Below are 21,613 nucleotides of genomic sequence, written 5' to 3' on the forward strand. Positions count from 1 at the left end.
GGGCAGCAGCGCCCCCGCCGGGCAGCGCCCAGCGCTGCGAGAAGGCCGCGGCCCGCCCCGCTTCTCCAGGGCCGCGCCTGCGCCGCCATGGCGAGGGGCGGGACCGCGGCCTGGGTGAGGGCGGCGGCGGCGGCGGCGGGGGCCGCGGCAGGGGCCTGTCGCCATGGCGACCGCGGCGGAGGGGCTGCCCGAGGCCGGCGCGCAGCCCGCCAAGCGTAAGGGGCCGGGGGTCGGGGGGGCTCCGTGGCGGCGGTGGGGCCGTGGTGGGGTGCTGCCTGCTCCCGGGGCTGTCTGTCCGTCCGTCCGTCCGATGGCAGCGAACTGCCATGGATCTGCGATCCCCCTACGGGCGGGGACTGGGCGTCTCTGCGTTCGGGCCGGGCAAACGCTGTCACAGGACAAAGAGCAAGCTGCCAGGTTGTGGGAGAGCAGAGCAGGGGCCGAGCGTGGTGGAGATGGGTTTCGAGGAGGGGAGCGCTGATCGTCGTTTGCCGTGGATGGCAATCCGTGTTTGTCCCTTGTGAAGCGGGCTTGGGGCAGTTTTTGTACGTTAAGGCAGCGACTAGAAATAAAAATCAATGTAATTGTGCACAAAGTTCTTAGAGGCGACGTCCCGCAGAAGTTCTCCACATACTCCTTTGAGGCAGGGCTGATATTTGTAAATGCAGTCAGGCCAGGTGCCTTCCCCTTACGCATTTCCCAACGTATTACTAAAAAATAATCTTGATGTTTCTTTAAGGAAAAGGCTTGGTTTGTTCTCCTTTTGTGCAAAGTAGACAATTTATATGGAAAGTAGGCATAGTCAACAACAGCAACAAAACAACACCAACAAAAATAAAGCACTTGGACCTTTTCATTTTTATGTCTTGTTTCTGTACCTGCTAACCTTCTCTAACTCTGTAATGTGTGTGCCCTGATTAGAGGATCCTGCTGTTGAAACAGCAGAGGAAGCTAAGGAGCCCGCAGAAGCGGACATCAATGAACTATGTAAAGATATGTTCAGCAAAATGGCCACTTACTTAACAGGTGAACTGACAGGTAAGGCACTGCAGTACTGACAGGCAAGTACATTTTTGTTTCTTTTCATATTTTTTCCAGGAACTCTGTTGTGTTGCTTGTATAAACTATACCTATTTTATCATACCTGACAATGCTGGCAGTAACTGTTCTGTTCCTCATAGGTGCTTCACACACGTATGTTTTAAAAATCAGCAGTCTTGTCCAACTGCTTTGAGCCTGTATCAGGCAATCATGTAATTATATAGGTTGGAAGGGACCTCTGTAGGTCATCTAATCTAATTCTGCGTTAAAAGCAAGGGAAACTCAGCCGTTAGGTTACTTAAGTAGATACCTGTCTAGCTGAGATGCTTCATAAGGTTGATGATCTGTCTGATATGATCATCCTTTCACATTTCTGTGAATGTGTAGAAGATCTCTTATCTCTGTTAAACAGATAGGGAACTGCAGGAAGTGGAAACTTGCTAATTTATCTTCTGAATTTCACTGGATTCTGTCTTGAAAATCTGAATGAAAGTGACTTTGGTAAAACAGGCAAGGAAGTCTGTGAGACTGAAAAAAATTCAGGGATTGCCCAAAGCTCTATCAACCATTCTGATCTTTGAAGCATTCTTCCTTTATATGTTTTGCTGAATTGGAGCCTGTCTTTGGAATGACAGTTTCCTTCCACCTGAAGTTTCTCAAGTTTGCTTGTTTCTTGTTTGTTTGTTATTTTTTTTTTTAGAAAAAATTCATGAGTCCAATTGATTTTTACATTTCACAGAATGTCATTTCTTTTTGCACATCATTATACTAATGCCTCTACTACCACCTAAATTATTCTTCATTATATTTAGCTATTGTTTTGAAATTTCTTGTTCTCTAGAAGAGTCTGCATCCAGTTCAACCTGCATGAACATTAAAATGTACTCTGTTGTTTTTAAGCCACCAGTGAAGACTACAAACTCTTGGAAAACATGAACAAGTTGACTAGCTTGAAGTATCTAGAAATGAAAGATATTGCCATAAACATCAGTAGAAATCTGAAGGATTTAAATCAAAAATGTAAGTAAACCAAATAAGGGAGGGGTATAATTAACTATAGACTTGTATGGGTAATTAAACATCTAAGATTTGATAGTTTACACTCCAATAGGCTCTCAGGGAAAGAAAACTCACTGAAATATACATGCTGTTAGACAATGCCAATCTTCTGTATATCTTTACAAAACTACAGTCTACATAGACTAGCATAAGAGAATTTATGTCCTGTTCTACCCCAAATTTTGGACTGATAGGGATTAAATAACAATTCTTTTGCTGCACATTGTTTTTCTATTTGTGTGGAGTCTAGCCAGTAAGCTTTTTCCAGTAATCCAGTCTAGCCTCTTAAGCTTTTTGTAAGTTGCTGGAATATGGCTATCAGCATCACCACTCAATTTTGGAGTAGGAAAAGGAAGGAGCTTTTGAAGTATTTTATCTGGAGAACATTATGAGAAATTCTTATGTTTGAAGTATGAACTGTTTCCTGGAATTGAATTAACAAGAACTAACAGCTTTGCTTTTTTTTTTTTTTAAAGATGCTGCTCTTCAGCCATATCTGGAACAAATCAACCTAATTGAGGAGCAGGTTGCAGCTCTGGAGCAAGCAGCTTATAAACTGGATGCATATTCCAAAAAACTTGGTAACTATTATCTTCTACTGTTACTACCTAGCAACATATTCTCTTATAAGGAGATTTCCCAAGACAAAGTAAACTCTTACTTTATTTAACAAGTCTGAGTGGCAGAGTTGCCCCTGCAGCATAGTGTTGATCCACTTCCAGTTAATGAACATTAGAAATGTGTGTGAAGTGGTAAGAGTTGATAAAAGATTAATATATCAAATTACATGGAGATAAAATACAGGTATTATTGAACTACAACTTGTTAATGAAGCTTGATTTCTTTTTTGCAGTGTGCACTGATGCAAAGTTTAAAGATAGATATTTAATCCCACAAATAGAGATTTATTAAGTTCCACCAGGCACCCAAGTCTTCTTGGCTTAAGTTAGTACGAGTTGTCTGACTTAAGCACCTAGATCTTGACAATCCCATTTTTCAATTAGATTTGCCTAAGTACTTTAGGAAAAAATGGTCTCAAGTGATTTCTTTAAATTAACTTGGTTGTAAGATGTCTTGTATTGCTGCATACAAGATTTAAGATTTTTACCTATTGAGTCCTAAAATACTGTTATTTTTCCTCTTGCAGAAGCCAAGTACAAAAAACTGGAGAAACGATGAAATTACAACAATCTTTAAGTTGGATTTTAAGTTGGACTTAAGTTGGGGTTTGAGTCAGACTGATCCCTGCTTAAGTTACACAACACCAGTTTTATATGTTGACAAGGATTTGGTAACAGCTAGCATCGTGACTGGTAATCTTTTGTATCTATTGAATACAGTAGGCTGTATTCATGCTTAAGGCTGAATGGTATTTTCCTCTTCTAAAATGTTTCTGTTGCTTCCGTTGTTACACGGTGAAAAGTTGAAACTTGTCCCTAACCCGTATGTTGATACTGGCTATCTGTGTTAGTCCTATGTCTCACATGAAACATTCTACCTAGGAAAAGCTTTGAATAACCTATAAAGATGTTTTCCCATAGTAGCAGCAGGTTTATCCTAAACCTATTTTTTTCTTTCATTGAGTTCTGCATAAAGAAGATTCCCTGGCCTTTGGAGTTATAAATGCGATACTGAAAATACTTGAGTTTGATATCCATCTTTATCTGTTTGCAACAGAGAGACTAGTTATGATAAATTTACAATAAAACAACTTGCTGCATTTGTCTCTCTGGAATCTCAAATTCCTGTTGGAAAGACTATGTAAGTTGTCCTTTTATTTTTCAAAGGGTCTGTTAATAAAGACAAACTCTTTCCAGTTACTGGAGATTATACAAGAGAACATGCTTTAAACTCTGTGTCAAGTATTTCTTCACTTATATTCTTTACCTGTCCTGAACTCAGGTGGAATTCTTGTATCACATTATCACATGCTTAGCAAACTTAGCATATCCTTTCTCTGCTTTCCCAGTGAAGTTTTGTATAATATTTTGATCCTGGTAGTTTTTGAAGGGGCATGCCCAGCAAATAAACCTCCTTCTATACAAGATTAACAATGCTCCAAATTGCTAATTTAACAAGGCCCTTTTCACTGAACAGAAACTCCCACTCAAAATTTGTGGGTTTTTGGTTCCTATTGACTTATACTAGTTGAAGCTGGCTTTTGAGTGAGTTGCAGTAGATGATACTACAAATGCTGATGTAGGAAAGAGGAAGTTCAAACTTCTTACAGACTATTTAGAAGAATGATTAGTCAGGTGACAATATGGTAAAACTCATAATTCTGTGTACAGCCACTGATTGACAGTTTTTCCTAGTGCTATGTAAAAGCAGTGAAGCAAGACCTCTGAGAGCCTTCAGCATCACTTTAAAAATCCTGGGTGTAACATGGTAAATACTATTCTAGATGGCCTTGACGTAGGATTTGAGAAGGCCAAGTTCACTTTGAAAGATTTTCTTGAATGAGTATCTTAAGAACAGGGTTAAGTCTCCCAGAGGCATCCATGCATTTGTGTCTGTCTGCTTTTATCCGTAGTTAGCTACTAAACACATAGCATCATTATCAAAGCAACATCCTCCAGTCCAACAGGAAGAGATACCAACTGATGAGTTATTTCTGTGTTGGAGGAAATCATACCATGTATAACAGCACGTGTTTTAAAATCTCACAGATCATAATTTTAGGATTCATGCTGTGTTCACAGTTATGCTAGACAAGAGGATCTTCACCAGGCAGATCTAAAATCTTCATTCCTAGAGACTGGCATGAATGACAGCTTGGACAGTGGCCTGTTTGGTGATCTCTGATATGGGGAAGTATAATATATCAATGGCAATAAGACAAGGTGGTAGAGAGTCTACAAGTCCTGTGTCTCCAGGGTTTCATGCACTTTTAGATTATACAAGAGGTGGACATGATTCAGCCAGACTCACCAGTGTAGTTGATAGTACTGTCCTTTTTCTTTGCCATTATGGAGGAGAATCACAGCTGATGATGTAAAATCTCCTAAGGATAAGATGCTGTCTAGAGCATTGTGATCATGTTTATGCGATAGGGAAAATACCAAGCACAAAGTGCTTGTCCTATCACTATGCAGCAAGCTAAATACATTCTTCTGCTCCTGGCAGATAACCTGCCAATCAGGTATTGAACTGAGAACATGACCCAGACAGGCTCCATACTCTAATAGCAGCATGCTTTCAATTTAGGTGCAAATCCACTCCCTTCTTGGATCTGTGCCATGTACTAAGATCCTCAGTCGGAGACAGTCCACAGAACCAAGCTGGGTGCAGAACTGGATGCATGGCAGCCCTGCTCTGTCTTTAAGTGTTGCAGTCACCATTCAGTTTTCCTTAATACATACATCCACATTCCAGTTAAGATGCCAAGGCTCATAGTGTCGTGAATAAGAAAAATCCTCTGCTACTGGGATCATTACAGCGGCCTTGCTGTGTAATCTGAACTGACTATGAAGAACAATGCAGGTCTCCTCTCTGTTTTTGTTCACATCCTCTAATACTTCCTACTGCGGCTGCTTTAGTAGGGCACCTGCTTGTCTTGAGGCCATGGGGAGGCACACAATGGTGAAGAAGTTTCAGGGCTACAAGTCTTTCGTAAAAGAAAATATGAGACGCTTGTGTTTTTCACCCTCAAGTAGTGTTCAATGTACAAAGCTCATCCTGTGCCAGCAAGACTTTCTTTCCCTAATGTGTGCATGCAGCATCATATATTGCCAATGGTAGCTTTGGACATTATGGCAACCCAGTAGGAATTTTTCCAAACACAGGAGTTGGATACAAGTATTGCCAGGGTGTTTAGATAGAAGAGACTGCACTCAAAGACTGTTGCTAGCTAAACAATAACACATTGTCAAGGATACAAAGGCTAGAGTTTGTCCTCTGCTCAGCAGATAACTGGAAAATTTTGATTAAGCAGATTATGACTGTACAGAACACCACTAATCAGCACCTTATAGGGTCTCCAAAGGCATGTCTGAAAGCAGAGGATTCTGTCAATGTCACAACTAAAACTGGAATGAGAATCCTGGAAACTGGAATCCTCTAAACTGGAAACTAAGCTGGAATCCTCTAAAGAGAGCATCCACACTGCTGGTGTTAACAGGTACTGCTTCTCATCTTTTAGGGCCGAGTGCATCAAGGGGACAGAGTGACAGTGGACAAGTAAATACGCTCCCATGCAAGCAAAAGCCGTTTTATCTTGTTACCTCTGCATTTACCTCAACCTGGAGAATGCTCAGTCTGCATGGAGCTTCCCGGCCTGCCCTATCCTATCTCTTTATAGTCAAAGGTCTAGTGTCTGATTTGTGTCTTTACAAAGAATCTTTTACATCCTTTTAGAATTCTTAACTAAAATTCTTTTAATTAAAATTCTTTTTACAAAGAAGGCTGAAGAATAGGTTTAAATATACTGCAGTGACACTCCTGTTTGGATCTGGTTTAGTAGAACTGCTGGCTTAGCCATGGCTTGTTTTACTCACAGGTAGACTTGATGTGGTAAGATCCACTCACCACATACAAACCAGAATGCTGTTGGAAGTTCTGGGAATCTGTATGATCAGGGCATAGAAAATTTCAAAGAAAAATAATACAGCATTTTTCTGCTCATTGTCTTTTCTTGACAGGATTGCAAGATGGCCACAAGGGGGTGATGTGTCAGTAGAGAAAACTTCGCCAAGATAAAGCAGTTAAAGCAGGAAAAGTAAGAACCAATATTGTGTTGAAATAATTGCTTTTCTACATGTAGAAAATACAGTGATATTTTACAATTACAAAGATGAACTCTTTGAACTCTGGAGCCTCAGGAATTCTGAAGATGGAAGTCTGTCTAGCCATGGATTTCACGTAGTGTTTTCAGGTAAGAGAGCTAAGAAATAGCAAACTCTTTCACAAACGTTTTGAGTATCATATCTCCAGGAACCAGAGATGGGAAGAGGAGCTTGTCCCACAAGTGAATTTTTACTGAGGAAATTTTCGAGAATGGGTACCTGAGTGTTTATATGCCAGTGGTAAGAGCTGGCAGCTGCTTTCTCAGTTCTGTCTCTAAATGACCATTCCCTTCTCTGCCTGAGGGCCCTCTGTGTGACTGGTAGAATTCAAATCACGGCAAGGTTGGCAGGTCCTTGAAAAGCAGCACCACAGAAGAGGCATGGAGAAGTGTGTGTGAACAGCATATTACTAGTGAACTGTATAGTCTAAAAGCCAAGGCACAGCTTGGTTGTTGCTCAAACATTTTTCCTAGAAAGTCCATTAGACATCTCAGAGGAGACACAAGGGATATTAAAACATCATCTCTTCTCTTCTGTGGCATTTCCTGGTGGAAAAGATAATAAGAAAGCAGCATGTGCTCGAAGGGAAGAACATGGAAGATCACACAGGGAAGAGGGGGCTGACAAATAAAAGTCAAGGGACAAAGTATCTTGTCAAAGTGGTTTGTGCAGCTGCTTTGAAGCTGAAGCAGTTCTTGACAAGTCTGTAGTTCTTGACAGGACTGTAACTGCAAACCAGGGACTAATAGCCTAGAAAATACAGCTCTTTAAGCAGAAACAGAAGCGTTCAATTCTAGAGAAGGATTTTTTCCCAAACACCCTTGAGGCATTTCTACTCAGCTGCTCCAACAGGTTCTTCAGAAGTTGGACTTAACAGTTGGATTTGATGATCTTGGAGGTATTTTCCAACCTAAATGATTCTATGATTCTGAGTCTGATCCAACTTTCTGAACAATATTCTGTGGAAATGTCCAGAGTATTCAGGATGGGGTCTTAAATCATTAATGGAAACTGCAATGTGTTCAACAGCTGAAAAATAACTCTTCTAGAATGGAGTATACTTTTTTACATGCAACTCTTTGTTCAATAGAAATGTTAAAAGATATCCAATGGGGTGCTAATCACAAATGTATATTGGCCTGAAGCTAAATATATAATTATTATATATGTTGTTGTATGTGAGTGTTACATCTGAGAAAAAACATACAAGCAAAAGTAATAAGAACACAAACATGATATTTAACATACAAGCAAAAGTAATAAGAACACAAACATGATATTTAAGTATGATGAAGTTTGTTAATGATTAGTATTTGTCCCTGCTTTCTGATATTACAGTAGAACAAAGTTGAACCTTGACAGAGGTCACCAAAAATAACAAATTAAAGCAGTTCATGCAGGTCTGTCAGCAGCCAGTGATTTTATCTAACCAGTTATGTTTAACCTGGAAGAAATTAGATCTATTGATTATCTTTTCATTGTTGTTTTTACCATAGGCTACATAAAGTGAGACTTTCAGGATGCAGCATCAGCTCTCCTTTGATCCCACATCTCTGCTTCACATTGGAACAGAACCCCTGGGAGCCACAACCATTTCCTTGCTATTTTTCATTGTCTGCCTCCTTGTCTCTTCAGCACTGGAGATGTCTGAAACAGGGAAGCTACTTCCTGGGCCATTTCCTTTGCCCTTCATAGGAAAAATGTTGCAGCTAAAGAATAACTAAAAGAGCACTTTTCATTTCTATGTAGTATGACTTGCTCATGTTCTTGTAATTATATGGGTGTAATTTAAAAGTTCTTTTTTGGTAAATTGTTTCAGCTCAGTAAGAAGGATGGTGTCATGTTCACAATGTATTTTTGGGCACAGTATGTGCAGTGGTGTTATATGGATGTGATGTTGTGAAAGTGGTTCTGATTGACAAAGAGTCTGGTGGAAGAGGACATATTCCACTGTCCTAGTAGTTCTCCAGAGGAACATGTACTTTCCTGACAGATTCTTGCTGGGTAGAGGAGGAGGATGTAACTGCAAAGTCAGAAAAGGGAAGAGCTGATGTTTCATTTAGTACAGGAGCAAAACCTGTCTGAAGCTGAACAGACCTTTGGCTTACAGGCATTAAATGGTCCCATTCTCTTGCTATTGTAGATGGTGTCTGTTGCATTTTGCAATGTCTGGGTTACTACCTGGAAAACAGGTGGCAGTGTTGTCATTCTCACCCAGCTTTCCACACTAGGAGCTGGGTAGGTCATCTCTATGGGACAAGTATTTCCTGAAACAGTCAGGACTATTTCAGTAGTCAGTCTCAGTGTTCCTTTATCTCTAATTTCTGCTCGGTATCATGGTGGAGTCTCTGTGAGCTAAAGCTGTTTTATTGCTGAATTGTACTGGCTGCCTGCTCTATTTATTCAGCATGGATGAAGATATCTGGAACAGGGAAGTTGCCCCTTAGGCCATTTGCTTTGCTTATTTTAGTCATGGAACAGCTGAAGGGGAAGTACAGAGTGCTTTTTTTTTTTTTCTCCTGCCGTGAAGTCTCCTAACAGTTGGTCCTGGTTGTATATGGTTATAAGCTAGATTATTTTTTTTACATTTATATTTCTGTGATTCTGTAATATTTTTTGCTATGGACTGACTTTGTAATGCCATGCTAACAACTCAAGGTATATCAAACTAATTAATACTTCAAAAGGAAAGATGTTTTGGCTGCTTACATGAACAGCTAATGCCATTGTGGCAATATTACAATTGCTGCATTGTTCCACATAGCATAGTTTCAGCTCTCTGTTGTCACTGTAATCACTATAAGTTATACACTGGTGGAAATGCGATCAAGTTGGGAAATCTAGTTCTACATTTGTACATCTATGCTTGGCATCTCATGTAAACTCCTTTTATCTCTTTCTGCCTAATGGTTGTAAAATTGCTTTAGAGATCTTTACATACTTCATAAAAGTACTGGGAAGATGTAAGCTGCCATTCAGCTAGTAAATGACGTCATGGGGATCCCAGTATTATTTTATTTGTCCTCTTTTGCACAATGGTCGGTGCTGTAATCACAGTTCTGGTTCTGATAGGTCTAATAAGGCCAATTGAGCCTTCTACCACTTTGTTACTGAAAATATAAGTTTTATAGGTCATTGTAGCTCAGTCTTCAAGCTGTAAATCTTTTCATATAAATGAGTGAAATAAAAGTCAAATATGTACAAATCTTGGAAAACATTTGAGAGTCTAAGCTTTGTGTAGAAAGGTTTTCTAGTAAAACATGTCCTTCTAGGATCTTAACAAAGCAATTCAGTGTATTACTTGCTCTTTATTTTGCAGTATAAGTTCTAATTTTACAGATCTTCATTATAATCACACAAGAGAGGACCCATCTGCCCAGCCATCAGATTAACTCCATCCCCATCATATGAGAGGATTTGTACTGGGGCAAGATTACAGTAGATGGTCATCTTCTAACAGAAGAAAATCATTCCATATTGCTTTATGCTTACAAGTAGATCACAAACAGACTGAAAACAGAGTAGAAATGTACCTCAAGCACGGTCTGGAAAAAGCCTCTAATGCAAGCATCTATTCCTGCTGTGCTGAGAGGAGCAGGTGACAGAGACAGCAGCAGCTGGACTCTCACAGCACTAGTCCACACAGCCTGACACATCAGGATGTCAGGAACCAGATAGGAACCTGAGCTAGGCAGAGGAGACCCTCTATCGTTCAGCATAGGGAGTTTTTGCTAATTGCTATGCAGTTACCTACTCTGCCTCTGTTTAGAGCTGGCTGTGGTGATTATCAAAACATCATACAAATTTTTTTTTAAAGCATAATATTTATCTCCATAAAGAATATAACAATGATCTCAGTCTCATCAAGCTGGGAAATGACTTCAATGCAAAAAGAATTGTCTTCATTGTCTAACGGGGAACAAAACCGACCTGATAAGATCGGGGCATATTTGCCAGACTGGTGATTATTGGGGAAGTGTCAATGTCCTTCCGATCCATAACAGGTTTCAAAGTAAAGTTCTGCAGAATGGATGTTAGAAATATGAATATCTCCATCCGGGCCAGGCCTTCGCCTGCACAGATGCGTTTTCCTGCAAAGAACAAATAATAAAAAAGGAGGTGATTGTAGAGTAATTTTTCTGGTAACTTATTTTAACCCCTGTTCCTTGAAAGTTCAGACATCTCAGAATAGATGGGCAGCACTGGAGCTTTTTTTGGGAAGTGAATTGAATTAAACTAGGGGTTCAGTATCCAAAATAATGTGAGTGCACTCAGTGGGGAAAGGCAGTTTGAAAGCTTCAGTTTTTCATGTTCTGCTGCTGTTTGATGGTAAGTCTGGAGAGAGAGAAGTGGCATGGCTGTGAGTCTCACCTCATGCATCCCTTTGTGTAGAATGCATAGGGTGGTCTTTTGTAACTACTAAGAAAGTAAGCCAACTGAAACTCTAGTACAGGGGTTAGGGTTGCCCAGAAGTGACTCTTCTATTCTACATCACTGTACAGACAGTGGTGACAGAGCCCCCAAAATGTTTGGAGGTTCTAGCAAAGCACAGCCTAGGATCTGAAGCAGAAAGAGCTCTTACCTGCAGAAAATGGCATGAAGTAGTCGCTCCTTTTAAAGGTACCGTTTGGATTCAGGAAGTGTCCTGGGTCAAATTTTTCAGGATTTGGAAATTCCTTGCTGTCTTTTAGGACGGGAGACAGCATAGGGAATATCATAGTGTCCTGAATTAGCAAAGAGAGAAGAAAATTCAAGTGGGGACATGCCAAAACACAGCAGTATTGAGCAGTTCCCACAGCTGAACAGCATGGCACTGCTTTGGTTTAAATGCTAAGTAGTCTCAGTACATATAACTGTCAGAAGTAGCAAAACTAAAATTTCATGAGAAAGGCTGGTAGAACTCCTCATGAGCCATAAGTGGGTTTTTGGGTGAGATTTAAAAGGTTTAGGGAAACAGGATTTTTTTTTTTTTCCTGAGGAAAAAACTTTCAGAAGAGTTGACTGAGATCAACAGTACTCATTCATGTATAGGAGTTAACTGGCTACATTCCTCCAGAGAAGCAGTTCATTCAATAACAATTATTTTTATAATAAGTAAAAAATCAGGAGGACTATTTCACAAAGGGAAATAAAAACTTAGAGCACTGCATAATGCTTAATGCATAATGATACCTCAAGAGGACCATATGCATCCTCTAGAATGTTGAAAAATAAATTCTCTTGTCAACTGTATCAGCTTTGAAATCATTTGTTATAGAAAGAGAAGCCAGTGCCAAAGTTTGTATGGAGTCAATATCCTGATAACCCTGAAGACTGGAATAGGAAGCTCCAGCTTTCATTTATTTAATTCCCCAGTAGTTTTGGCCTGGGTAAGCTCTGTGATCATCACACACATTGGATGGAAAGCAACAAGGGAAAACTAAGCAGACCTCTGGTCAATCCCAGATCTCTGTATACCTAAGTTTGCACATGCACATGGGACACAAAAATTCTGATGATACAGGAAATTGGTAAAAAGAATCACTATTTAACCCATGTATGCTATAATAAGGTTAAAAGCACTCTTTGCCTAAGCAAAAGAGCACAGCTGGAAAGACACTGTAACTGAAAAACAATTCATGATCCTTTACTCCCCTACCTCTTTAAAAGGTAACAGAACATATTTTATCTGAGTCAGCAAAGTTTGACCAGTTTAAAATGAGTATTTAATAAATACAAATATCTGCTATAAGTATGCTAAAGATGTTCTGTAATGAATTTTAATAGTAAGGTTGATTCGAGTGTTTAACATTGCTTTTAAATAAATTAGAACTTTGATTGTTCATGTTTATGTGAAAAATAGAAAGCTCCATCTCCTTCTCACAGAGGATGGAAAGGTTTTTTTCAAATACAATGGAGGGGGCTAAACTCAATAACTTTCAGGATACTCTCCCATACTAAATTATTCTGATTCTATATATTATTTCTCTGTGTTTGAAAATAAGCGAAGTAAAAGATAATGAATAGAACTCATAATTGTTTTCAAGAGATTATGACCTTTCTCAGAAACAGTGGAACAGACCTTGGGGATAAAATAGTCTCTGAACTTGGTGTCTTTGGTCACAGCATGTGGGACATTAAGTGGAAGGAAATCAATGAATCTCTGGATTTCATGAATCACAGCATCTATATAGGGCATCTGGCTCCGGTCTGCCATGCAAGGACTTCGGTCTCGGCCAATCACACGGTCAATCTCCTGGTGCATTTTCTCTGTTAGGAAATAAGTAAGTGTTGGATGGTCAAGTCTCTTGTCTGTTTGCCTAAACCTCTTCCTAGAGCTACAGCAAAACTTTTAGAGCCTCAAGAATATATGAACAAACTTAGTACTAATGCCTCTCTCCTATGAATAGAACTAAGACTGACAGACATCTTCCAGGGGACCATTGCCACCTGTGGCAGTGACAGGAATTGTACAAATTGCACCCATGTCCTATTAAATTTTTTCCAGGTATTTATTCCCTTTCTTTTACCTTCAACATGTGGGTGTTTTTGGAGTATCAGAAGTCCATATCTCAAGGCAATGCTGGTTGTCCCTGTTCCTGCAAGGAACAAGTCGAGCGTGGTTCTGGTCAAGGTTTCAGCGGTGAATTCTGAGTGATTGTTCCCTTTCTCCTAAAGGAAGATTTAGCAGAATTCTTTGAATAAGAAAGCTAAGAAGCTTGTTTACAAAGGAAAGTCTTGTTCCTGTAACATATGTTTTTAAGTACATCTAATTTCCTTTTGAAAATAAAATGATCTCCAGAACACCAGCAATTACGGTACTTCTACTGAATGATGTGAACATTTTTGATATGGGAGGAATATAATTCAAAATTACATCAGTCAGGTTTGTCACCAGCTGTCCTAGGTTTGCCTAGTGCTGTATGCCAATGTTAGTTCTGTGTTTAAAAATCTTTAAAAATAAAATGGAGAGGGTAGAATGAAGGTGAGCATAGAACAATGGTGCCAATAGAAGTGTATTCCTCTCTGTGTTTGCAAAAGCCCAGTGACCTGCTACAACTGCGAGAAAACACAGGGATTCAAACAGTGGTATTCTTAGTATCCAAAACCTTCTCACTCTGACATCCAGAATCCTCTCACTCTTACATTACCTGTTCCATTTTGTTGATGAAAGCATCAATAAAATCTCGAGGACAACTGGGATCCAGAGATTCCTGGTGTGCTGTTACTATTTCAGAAATAAATTGATTTATATCTTCAACATTTTTTATGAGTGTCTTATGGGGCCCAGGTAAACGTTCCATGATATTTGGGATGAAATTGTATATCTGTAAAAATAAAATGATGCAAAAGCACATTTTGCTCAATGTAGATACAATAATTTTTTTCCCCTAACTATTACTACAAAAATTAGTAATTAAATATTTTGGAACAGTAGGCCTATATTATTTAAGTGGATTTTAATGCCTTTTACATTATGGTTTCAAGGATAGACTCCACTTGAGCTACTTTTGCAATGATACCCTTCTCTGGGCAAACAATTTGGAGTCTGTAAATTAAAAGAAAAACATATAAACAACAACAACAACAACAAAAAACCACCACACAAAATCAGGACTTGATCATTTAATTGACTTTTTGGCCTTCTCCATATTTAGGAAAATTCTTCTCCACATTTAGGAAAATTTACCCCAATAAAAAATGAATAATGTGAATAAATATTCATTAAAATCATAATAATTAATTAATTTACTACTGAAATGAAATTGCACGTACCTGTGTCTGTACGCTGTTCTGGAGCCTGTTATTTTCTTCCATCAACTGAATTAAAGTTAGAAATTTCTTGTCCTCATAATCAAACCGATCCCCAAAGACAATAGAGCAGATGATGTTGGAAACAGCATGGATTAAGAAACAGCTAGGGTCAAAAGGTTTCTCTGCAACAAAAATAAAACGGTACCTTGCTTTCAGTATTTTGGTCATTATTCCCTCCTCCAACACTATGGGGAAGTTTTGCATCTACTATGAGTCTTTGAGACTCAGAGTTGTATAGTTCTCTGAGAAGCTGGTGGAGGGCTTATCCAATTTATTTTTCTCTACTTTAAGTGATCTGATTTTCCTGTCTAGGTGGTTTAAATACCTCTTTTTTCCTGTTCTCACCAGAACACTGGTCTGAGTGGCTTGGTTCCTCTTCAGATGATACATGCCTCTCTGCATTATAGACTATTAGAAACAGCCTGAAGAATCCCTCCAAAATCTAAGGAAAATTTTAAGGACTTTGCATTATCCGTGTCTTTAAGTTATTGCACCCTGTGTACAAACTCTATTAGCATAACCTCAGTTGTCTAGCCCTCTCCTAGGGGTTCAGATACCTATGATCAAAAGTAGAATTTTGATAACATAACTGAATAAACTTCTTAGAAAATTACCTAAGTGTGAGAAAAAGTGGTATTAGACCCACGAAAGACAGGAAATATAAAATTGCAGACAGCGGTACATATCAAGGATGGAAGAGGAGAAGCATCAAGATGAAAAGGTATACAATCTTAAAGGAAAAAAAAGGCAACAGAAAATAGCAACTTAACAGCACTGAGGAGCAGTCTGTTCCAAGGAGCACTGCAGCCGACCTTTCTCTGCCTGCCTGTCTGATGACTCCCTGTCCAGCAAAGACCCATCCAGAGTCCCATTAGAAGTGGTGAGCATAGTAACCCTAAGCCTAGTAGATTAGTACTCCTAGCTATTTATTGTTAGCTTTAAGAATAAATATGCTTTATACTTTTCATTTGCATATATCTTGCTTGCGCAACATTTTAGTACATAGTAAAAGATGCCAGAACAAAGTGACCCAGAGATGAAGGGTCACAATTTCCTAGAGGCTCATAGGAAACAGTGATTGTCATCTATTTAGGTCCATCTGCTTTTCCTCCCTTGCTGATTATCACTCATGAAGGTTGGTTGTGCAAAGGAAGCCTGTAGTCCAGGGTGGTGCCACTCTCAGGGGAGGTACATAAAATAAGTAGTCTTAATTTGCATACTACTAAAAAAATGCATTTGTAGGTTGAAATAGCAGAAACAGGAGCTGTATACCCACTTCCTGGGTCACAGGTTTGGCGAAGCAGCCCCACTGCCCTCACTGTCCCATTGCAGATTCAGTGTCCTAGCAGGCACAAAGTCCATGTCCTACCATGTGTGTTCCTGAGCCTCTCCACCAGAAAACCAGCTTCCTCCTGGATTCGTGCCTCAATACTCTTCTTCCCCATCCCAAAGTCACGCAGAGTGGTGAGGGCAAATCGTCGGAGCTGCCTCCAGGTCTCCCCATTGCTGGTTACAATGCCTGACAGGAAGGAAAAACAGAAGAAACAGATGTTTTCCCCCCTAAATAGGTGTTACGTGGTAAATTCTCAACATGCAAATATGCCTCTCTGTGGAGTTCTACCACAATCGCTGTACATGTATGCCCCCAAATCTAACTTTTCTTCAGTTCTGGAGATGACAAATCTGATCAATGTGATCACAGCACTTTGAGTAAAATAGAATTTTATTCACAGAATAAGAGAAACTACATCAGGATGTAAATAAGAAGGCACCACTGGTACTAACCTGAACTTGGCCACCAGCACATGGCCTTTGCACTGAGGTAACTGACCAGATGTTCAGCTGTGCACTTTCACACAATGTGTGATCCCTTAAAATACCATGGAACATAAGTACTCTGGAATAACCACTTATGTGGTTAAATGCCATACTGGGAACTGTCCTAGTGAATGGGCCCAGGGCCCAATCCTGAGTGTGACCCTTACAAGGACAGACAATATTAGCTTGTTGCTATTATGCTCTGGGATTTCCTCTTGCTGGCTCCTGAGCTGTGGGTATCTTCCCAGTATTTTCAGAAATGGGAGAAAGACAGTAAGATCTTAGAGGCACGTTTCATGAACAAGATTTTAACCAGAATTAGAAGAGTGGTGGAAATAGAAAGGAACTGACTGAAGCCAGCCTGGGATCTTAAACAGTTCTCCAGGGGTTCAGTTTACTCAAAGGTGCAGGGCTTTTAATCTTTTCCTACTATTTTTTATGTATGAAACTAGTAAATGAAATCCACCACTGCCCTCTCAGCTGTATTCCTGAAACACTGACTGCCTGGGCTTTGCATGCTGACATTACCAGGGACATACCTGTGCCTTCAAAGAGTTTTTTAAGCAATGGCAGACTGCCTCTTCCGCTGAAGTTATCTGCCTGATCGATCAGGGCTTCTTTCACAGCTTCATAGCCATACAGCACCACAACCTTTTGGGGGCCTAAATGTATAGTGAAGACAGGACCATACTTCTTGCTGAGCTGTAGGAAGAAAGAACACAAAGACCACATCTGGATGTTAATCATATTAAAAAAAAAAAAAAAAAATTGTAGCTAAGAGATCAGCATCACTGAGGCACGACATTGATTAGCAGCAGTGCAGAGATCTTTCGCCTATGGAGTACACCTAGAGGGGAATTGTGTGAGAAATAGGGTATCTGAATAGGAACAGTTATGTGTCAGGTCCAAATCAGAGATAAGGAAATTAATCTTCACGAGGCTGGTAAATGGTCTGAAACACCTTCCTACTGTATGTGGTAGATAGTAACACTTTGCACGAGCTCAAAAAACAATTATATACACTTGATAAAGCAAGTTCCTAAAGGGTTTTTGCACATAAAATACTACAGTTGTCTCTAAAATCCACAGATCTCTGTAAATTGGATGAGTACACCAGTGAATAGTCACTGCATCCTTGTGCTTATCATGTACTCTTTCCCAAGCATCTGGTTTTAGCTATAGCTGCAGAAAGATTCTTGGGCCGTTTGGTCTGAACTGGAACACCTCTTCTGACGTTCACTTTTTAAGAACAAGACAGTTATAGTCGCAGTATTTTTGGGAAACCGAGTGACCTAGGGCTCTGAAACAATGCAGGGTGCTTGTGATGCTCAACAGTCACAAGCAGCAAGACAAAAAGAAGCTCATATAGGTATGGGTGCATCTGCTGATGGACATGGTGATGCTAGCCATTGCCACATTTTTTTCCAAAGTGAACACTCAGAAGTGGCTTGGTCAACGCTAGCCTTTCATATGAAAATCTTTTTTTTTTTTTTTTTTTTTTTTTTTTTTTTTTTTTATCTCTGGAAACACTTGAAGATCCCACAATACTGTGACAGACAAAAGGTCTGATATGCACCAATACATGGAGCAGCTTAACTGCACCCCAGCTAGAGGCTCAGTGTCACTCACAGTGTGGAAGCTGGGAGTGTGCTTTGATTCAACAGATCCTCATCTCACTTAATGCTAAGGGTGTGTGAAATTAGAGTTGGGATAAATGTTGATTCAAGCATATTTAATCCACAAGGGTTTCTTTTTAACAGTGCCAGGCACTCACACCTTTGAGCTCTCCAGAGAGGTGTTTCGAGGAATTGTGCTGCTTGTATGATGTTGCCACACAGAGTGAAAATAAAAGAAAGCTGAACGAAAGAAACAGTAGCAGATTGCTGACAAGAACACTGAAAAGTCTCCTGTTGCATAACCTAGTGATTTGGTCACCTGTGTTACTGCTTGACCTCCCCTGTATTCGTATTTGGCAAAACACTAGAGTATCACCATTTCATACTACTGTTAAAACTTGTGGATTCACTGGGGCTGGATGTGAAGCCTGGAGGTTCTCAACTGCCTGACCTCTCACAGAGATTGGGATTTGCCCCAGAGAGCCTTCACCCTGTGGACGAGAGCCCTGCTCAAAGTGTCTGGAAACCCAGTGACGACTCAGCCCCTTCCCATCTATCTACCACCATCCCCTCACAGTCCCCTAAGGAACAGATACTACAGCCAAACTGCCCCCATCAAACCCCTCCCAGGCATTACAATACACCAGTTTTGTTTGACAGATGCATGACAATAGCCAGGGGAGGGAACGGACAGCACCTCCAAACTCCTTTGCTTCAGCCCCTTCAATTACTGCTTCCCCTCCTAGGAGATTATACCTATAGGACAAGGAGCAGAGGCAACAAAATAGAGCAGGGTCTTCCCTCAAACAAGGCCAGACCCTGCTGCCAGAGTGGTGAGGAGTTGGACACAAAAGGAATGTGGTGAATAGTGGAATAACATCAGAATACTCATAAAAAATCTATTGCAAAATGCAGTATAGCCATGAGGCCAGCACAGGACTCGTCATTAGTACAATTACTGTAATACGCAGTATAAGACATCAGAAGCATACATTTCTGGGAAACCTTTCCTATTCAAGCTTGATGTTTGGTCAATGCAGCATTGACACTAGTGAATTAAACTGAGACTGTCTGGACTGCGCTTTGTATTACAGGCAATGGAGACAACACAGGAAAGGAGACAGCTTTTTACCTCCTTCAAGCTTTCAGCCAAGTTCCATGGGTTCAGCTGGAACATGTTTCCAATGAGGGGGAGGGACATAGGACCTGGAGGCTCCTTCTCTGTTTGTGATATCCTTCTCCATGCTGCAAAGAGAAGAAGACATGAGATGCAGGCCAGCAAGATGATAGTAGTCAGTCCCAGGAGCTCCATGGTGGGCTGACAAAGAGATATCAAGTTTCATAAGAGTCTGAGGTTGGACCTCCAAATCCATCCTTAGTTATATGCTGTAGTACAAAAGCACACAGATGAAATTAGCCAATAGCACCTCACTATTCCTGCTGAGATAGGAGATTACTTATTAATCTGTCCACGATAAGAATGAACAAACTAGTGATGAACTCTCTGTTTGTATACTTGGACTTTTTACGCCTCCAGCTTGTGTCCCTTTAGGTAATCATTCATGTAGTATTAAAGAAATCATGGTCTAATGCTGCCAAACAAACTCAAATGCAGAAAGACTAGAGTCTAGCTGCTATGGGTATGCTTAAACTCTTGCTGTTGCCCTTAAGCATAGAGCAATTCCTGCCAGTCACTCCAGTATCACTCCAGTATGTGTCCACAATGGAGGGAACTGAAAAAAACTCCCTCCAAAAAGGACATAATAAATAAATAATGGAAAGAAAATAAGGACATAATCCCTAGTTCTTTGATATTTCACCTCGATTTCTGGAGTAAAATCTGTTTGTCATAATCTGTTTTAACCAGACAAGTCATGCTATCTACAGCATTTGCATGATCACTGAGGAGTTTACAAGTTTTTTACAAACCAGAGTCCTAAAGCAAACTGCTGTGTTTTTCATTTAATGATGTTTCTAGAAAATAGCTGAAAATCCATAGAAGATGTGAAGAGCCATGAAAGTTAAAGGCTTCCTGATCAGGGAATGACATAATCATTGTCTCTATTAATAGTTAATACAACATTTATGTAATATTTCACTTATTATCACTTTATTATTTTATAACAATTGCTATATAATAATATTTTATTAATGTTTAATACAATATAAAAGCTTACATAAAATATTATGTCTCACTCCTCCTCCCCACAGGAATCCCAAAACCTATAAACAGGATAAGAAATGTGTATGTTTTCAGGCAGAAAAGTGGAGCAAAACAGTGAATCAGCTACCTGATACCAAAGAGTTAATCCCAGGACTCCGTTGCCAAATCTTGTCTGTACATCATGCACAGTGTCTCTAAAATGCTAGCAATCTACTTCAGACACTGTACTCAGACCCATCAGCCTCTTGGGTCCAACATGTTTCTTCCTTCCATTCTACCCCAACTACAAGGCATGGCATTATGCCATGTATTTCCTTTTCATGTGACTTTTTATGTGATCCTGTCCTGGAACATGTTTAAACACGGTGGACAAACCACTGTACAAAAGGATGTGAAAGGGGTTGCGCATCAGCCAGTACTCAGGCTCTCTGTGGGCCAGGACTGAGTGGACAATGCCTTCCAAAAATAATGTGGGTATGGGAAGGAGTCTGAATAATGGGCACCCTTTTCCTAAACTAGACACATAATTGCTAAAACTCTCATGACTGGAGTGCTGCAATGCCTGGCTATAAGCTCTTCAGAAGGGACAGGCAGCACAGAAGGGGTGGTGGGGTGGCTCTCTATATTAGAGAGTCTGTCGATGTTGTAGAACTCGAGGCTGGGAATGACAAGGTCGAGTCCCTTTGGGTTAGGATCGGCAGGAACAACAAGGCTAGTGTCCTGGTCGGGGTCTGCTATAGACCGCCGAACCAGGATGAGGAGACTGATGAGGAGTTCTACAGGCAGCTGACAGAAGTTGCGAAATCGTCAGCGCTTGTACTTGTGGGGGACTTCAACTTCCCTGAAATATCCTGGAAGCACAACACAGCCCTGAGAAAGCAGTCTAGGAGGTTTCTGGAGAGCGTGGAAGATAGCTTCCTGACGCATCTGGTTAGTGAACCTACCAGGGGTGGTGCCCCGCTAGACCTTCTCTTCACAAACAGAGAAGGACTGGTGCAGGATGTGATTGTCGGGAGCTGTCTTGGGCAGAGTGACCATGAAATGGTGGAGTTCACTATTCTTGGTGAGGCCAGGAAGGGGACCAGTAAAACCGCTGTCTTGGACTTTCAGAGGGCTGACTTTGAGCTGCTCAGGACACTAGTTGGTGGAGTCCCTTGGGAGGCGGTTCTGAAGGGCAGAGGGGTCCAGGAAGGCTGGGCGCTCTTCAAGAGGGAAATCTTAATGGCGCAGGAACAGTCTGTTCCCACGTGCCCAAAGACGAGCTGGCGGGGAAGAAGACCAGCCTGGCTCAACAGAGAATTGTGGCTTGATCTTAGGAGAAAAAAGAAGGTTTATAA

General features: G+C 40.5%; 2 protein-coding genes across 2 annotated transcripts; one reads left to right on the forward strand and one right to left on the reverse strand.

Annotated features, from left to right (window-relative positions):
* The first annotated feature begins 63 nt into the window (after positions 1 to 63).
* On the forward strand, positions 64 to 3,951 carry BLOC1S2 (biogenesis of lysosomal organelles complex 1 subunit 2). Its single transcript, XM_084526078.1, has 5 exons — positions 64 to 215; positions 922 to 1,038; positions 1,942 to 2,061; positions 2,577 to 2,681; positions 3,248 to 3,951. The coding sequence occupies exons 1-5, from the start codon at positions 164 to 166 to the stop codon at positions 3,277 to 3,279; spliced, it is 426 nt and encodes a 141-aa protein (XP_084382204.1). The 5' UTR covers positions 64 to 163; the 3' UTR covers positions 3,280 to 3,951.
* A 5,166-nt stretch (positions 3,952 to 9,117) lies between these two features.
* Positions 9,118 to 19,491, reverse strand: LOC311439856 (cytochrome P450 2H1-like). Its single transcript, XM_084526077.1, has 9 exons — positions 19,245 to 19,491; positions 17,036 to 17,198; positions 16,048 to 16,197; positions 14,640 to 14,800; positions 14,015 to 14,191; positions 13,394 to 13,535; positions 12,946 to 13,133; positions 11,467 to 11,608; positions 9,118 to 10,975 (listed from the first exon to the last, which is right to left on the reverse strand). The coding sequence occupies exons 1-9, from the start codon at positions 19,422 to 19,424 to the stop codon at positions 10,794 to 10,796; spliced, it is 1,485 nt and encodes a 494-aa protein (XP_084382203.1). The 5' UTR covers positions 19,425 to 19,491; the 3' UTR covers positions 9,118 to 10,793.
* Between the last annotated feature and the right edge of the window lie 2,122 nt (positions 19,492 to 21,613).

The sequence above is a fragment of the Aythya ferina genome (genome assembly GCF_964211825.1).
Source record: "Aythya ferina genome assembly, chromosome: 7".
Classification (NCBI taxonomy): Eukaryota; Metazoa; Chordata; class Aves; order Anseriformes; family Anatidae; genus Aythya; species Aythya ferina.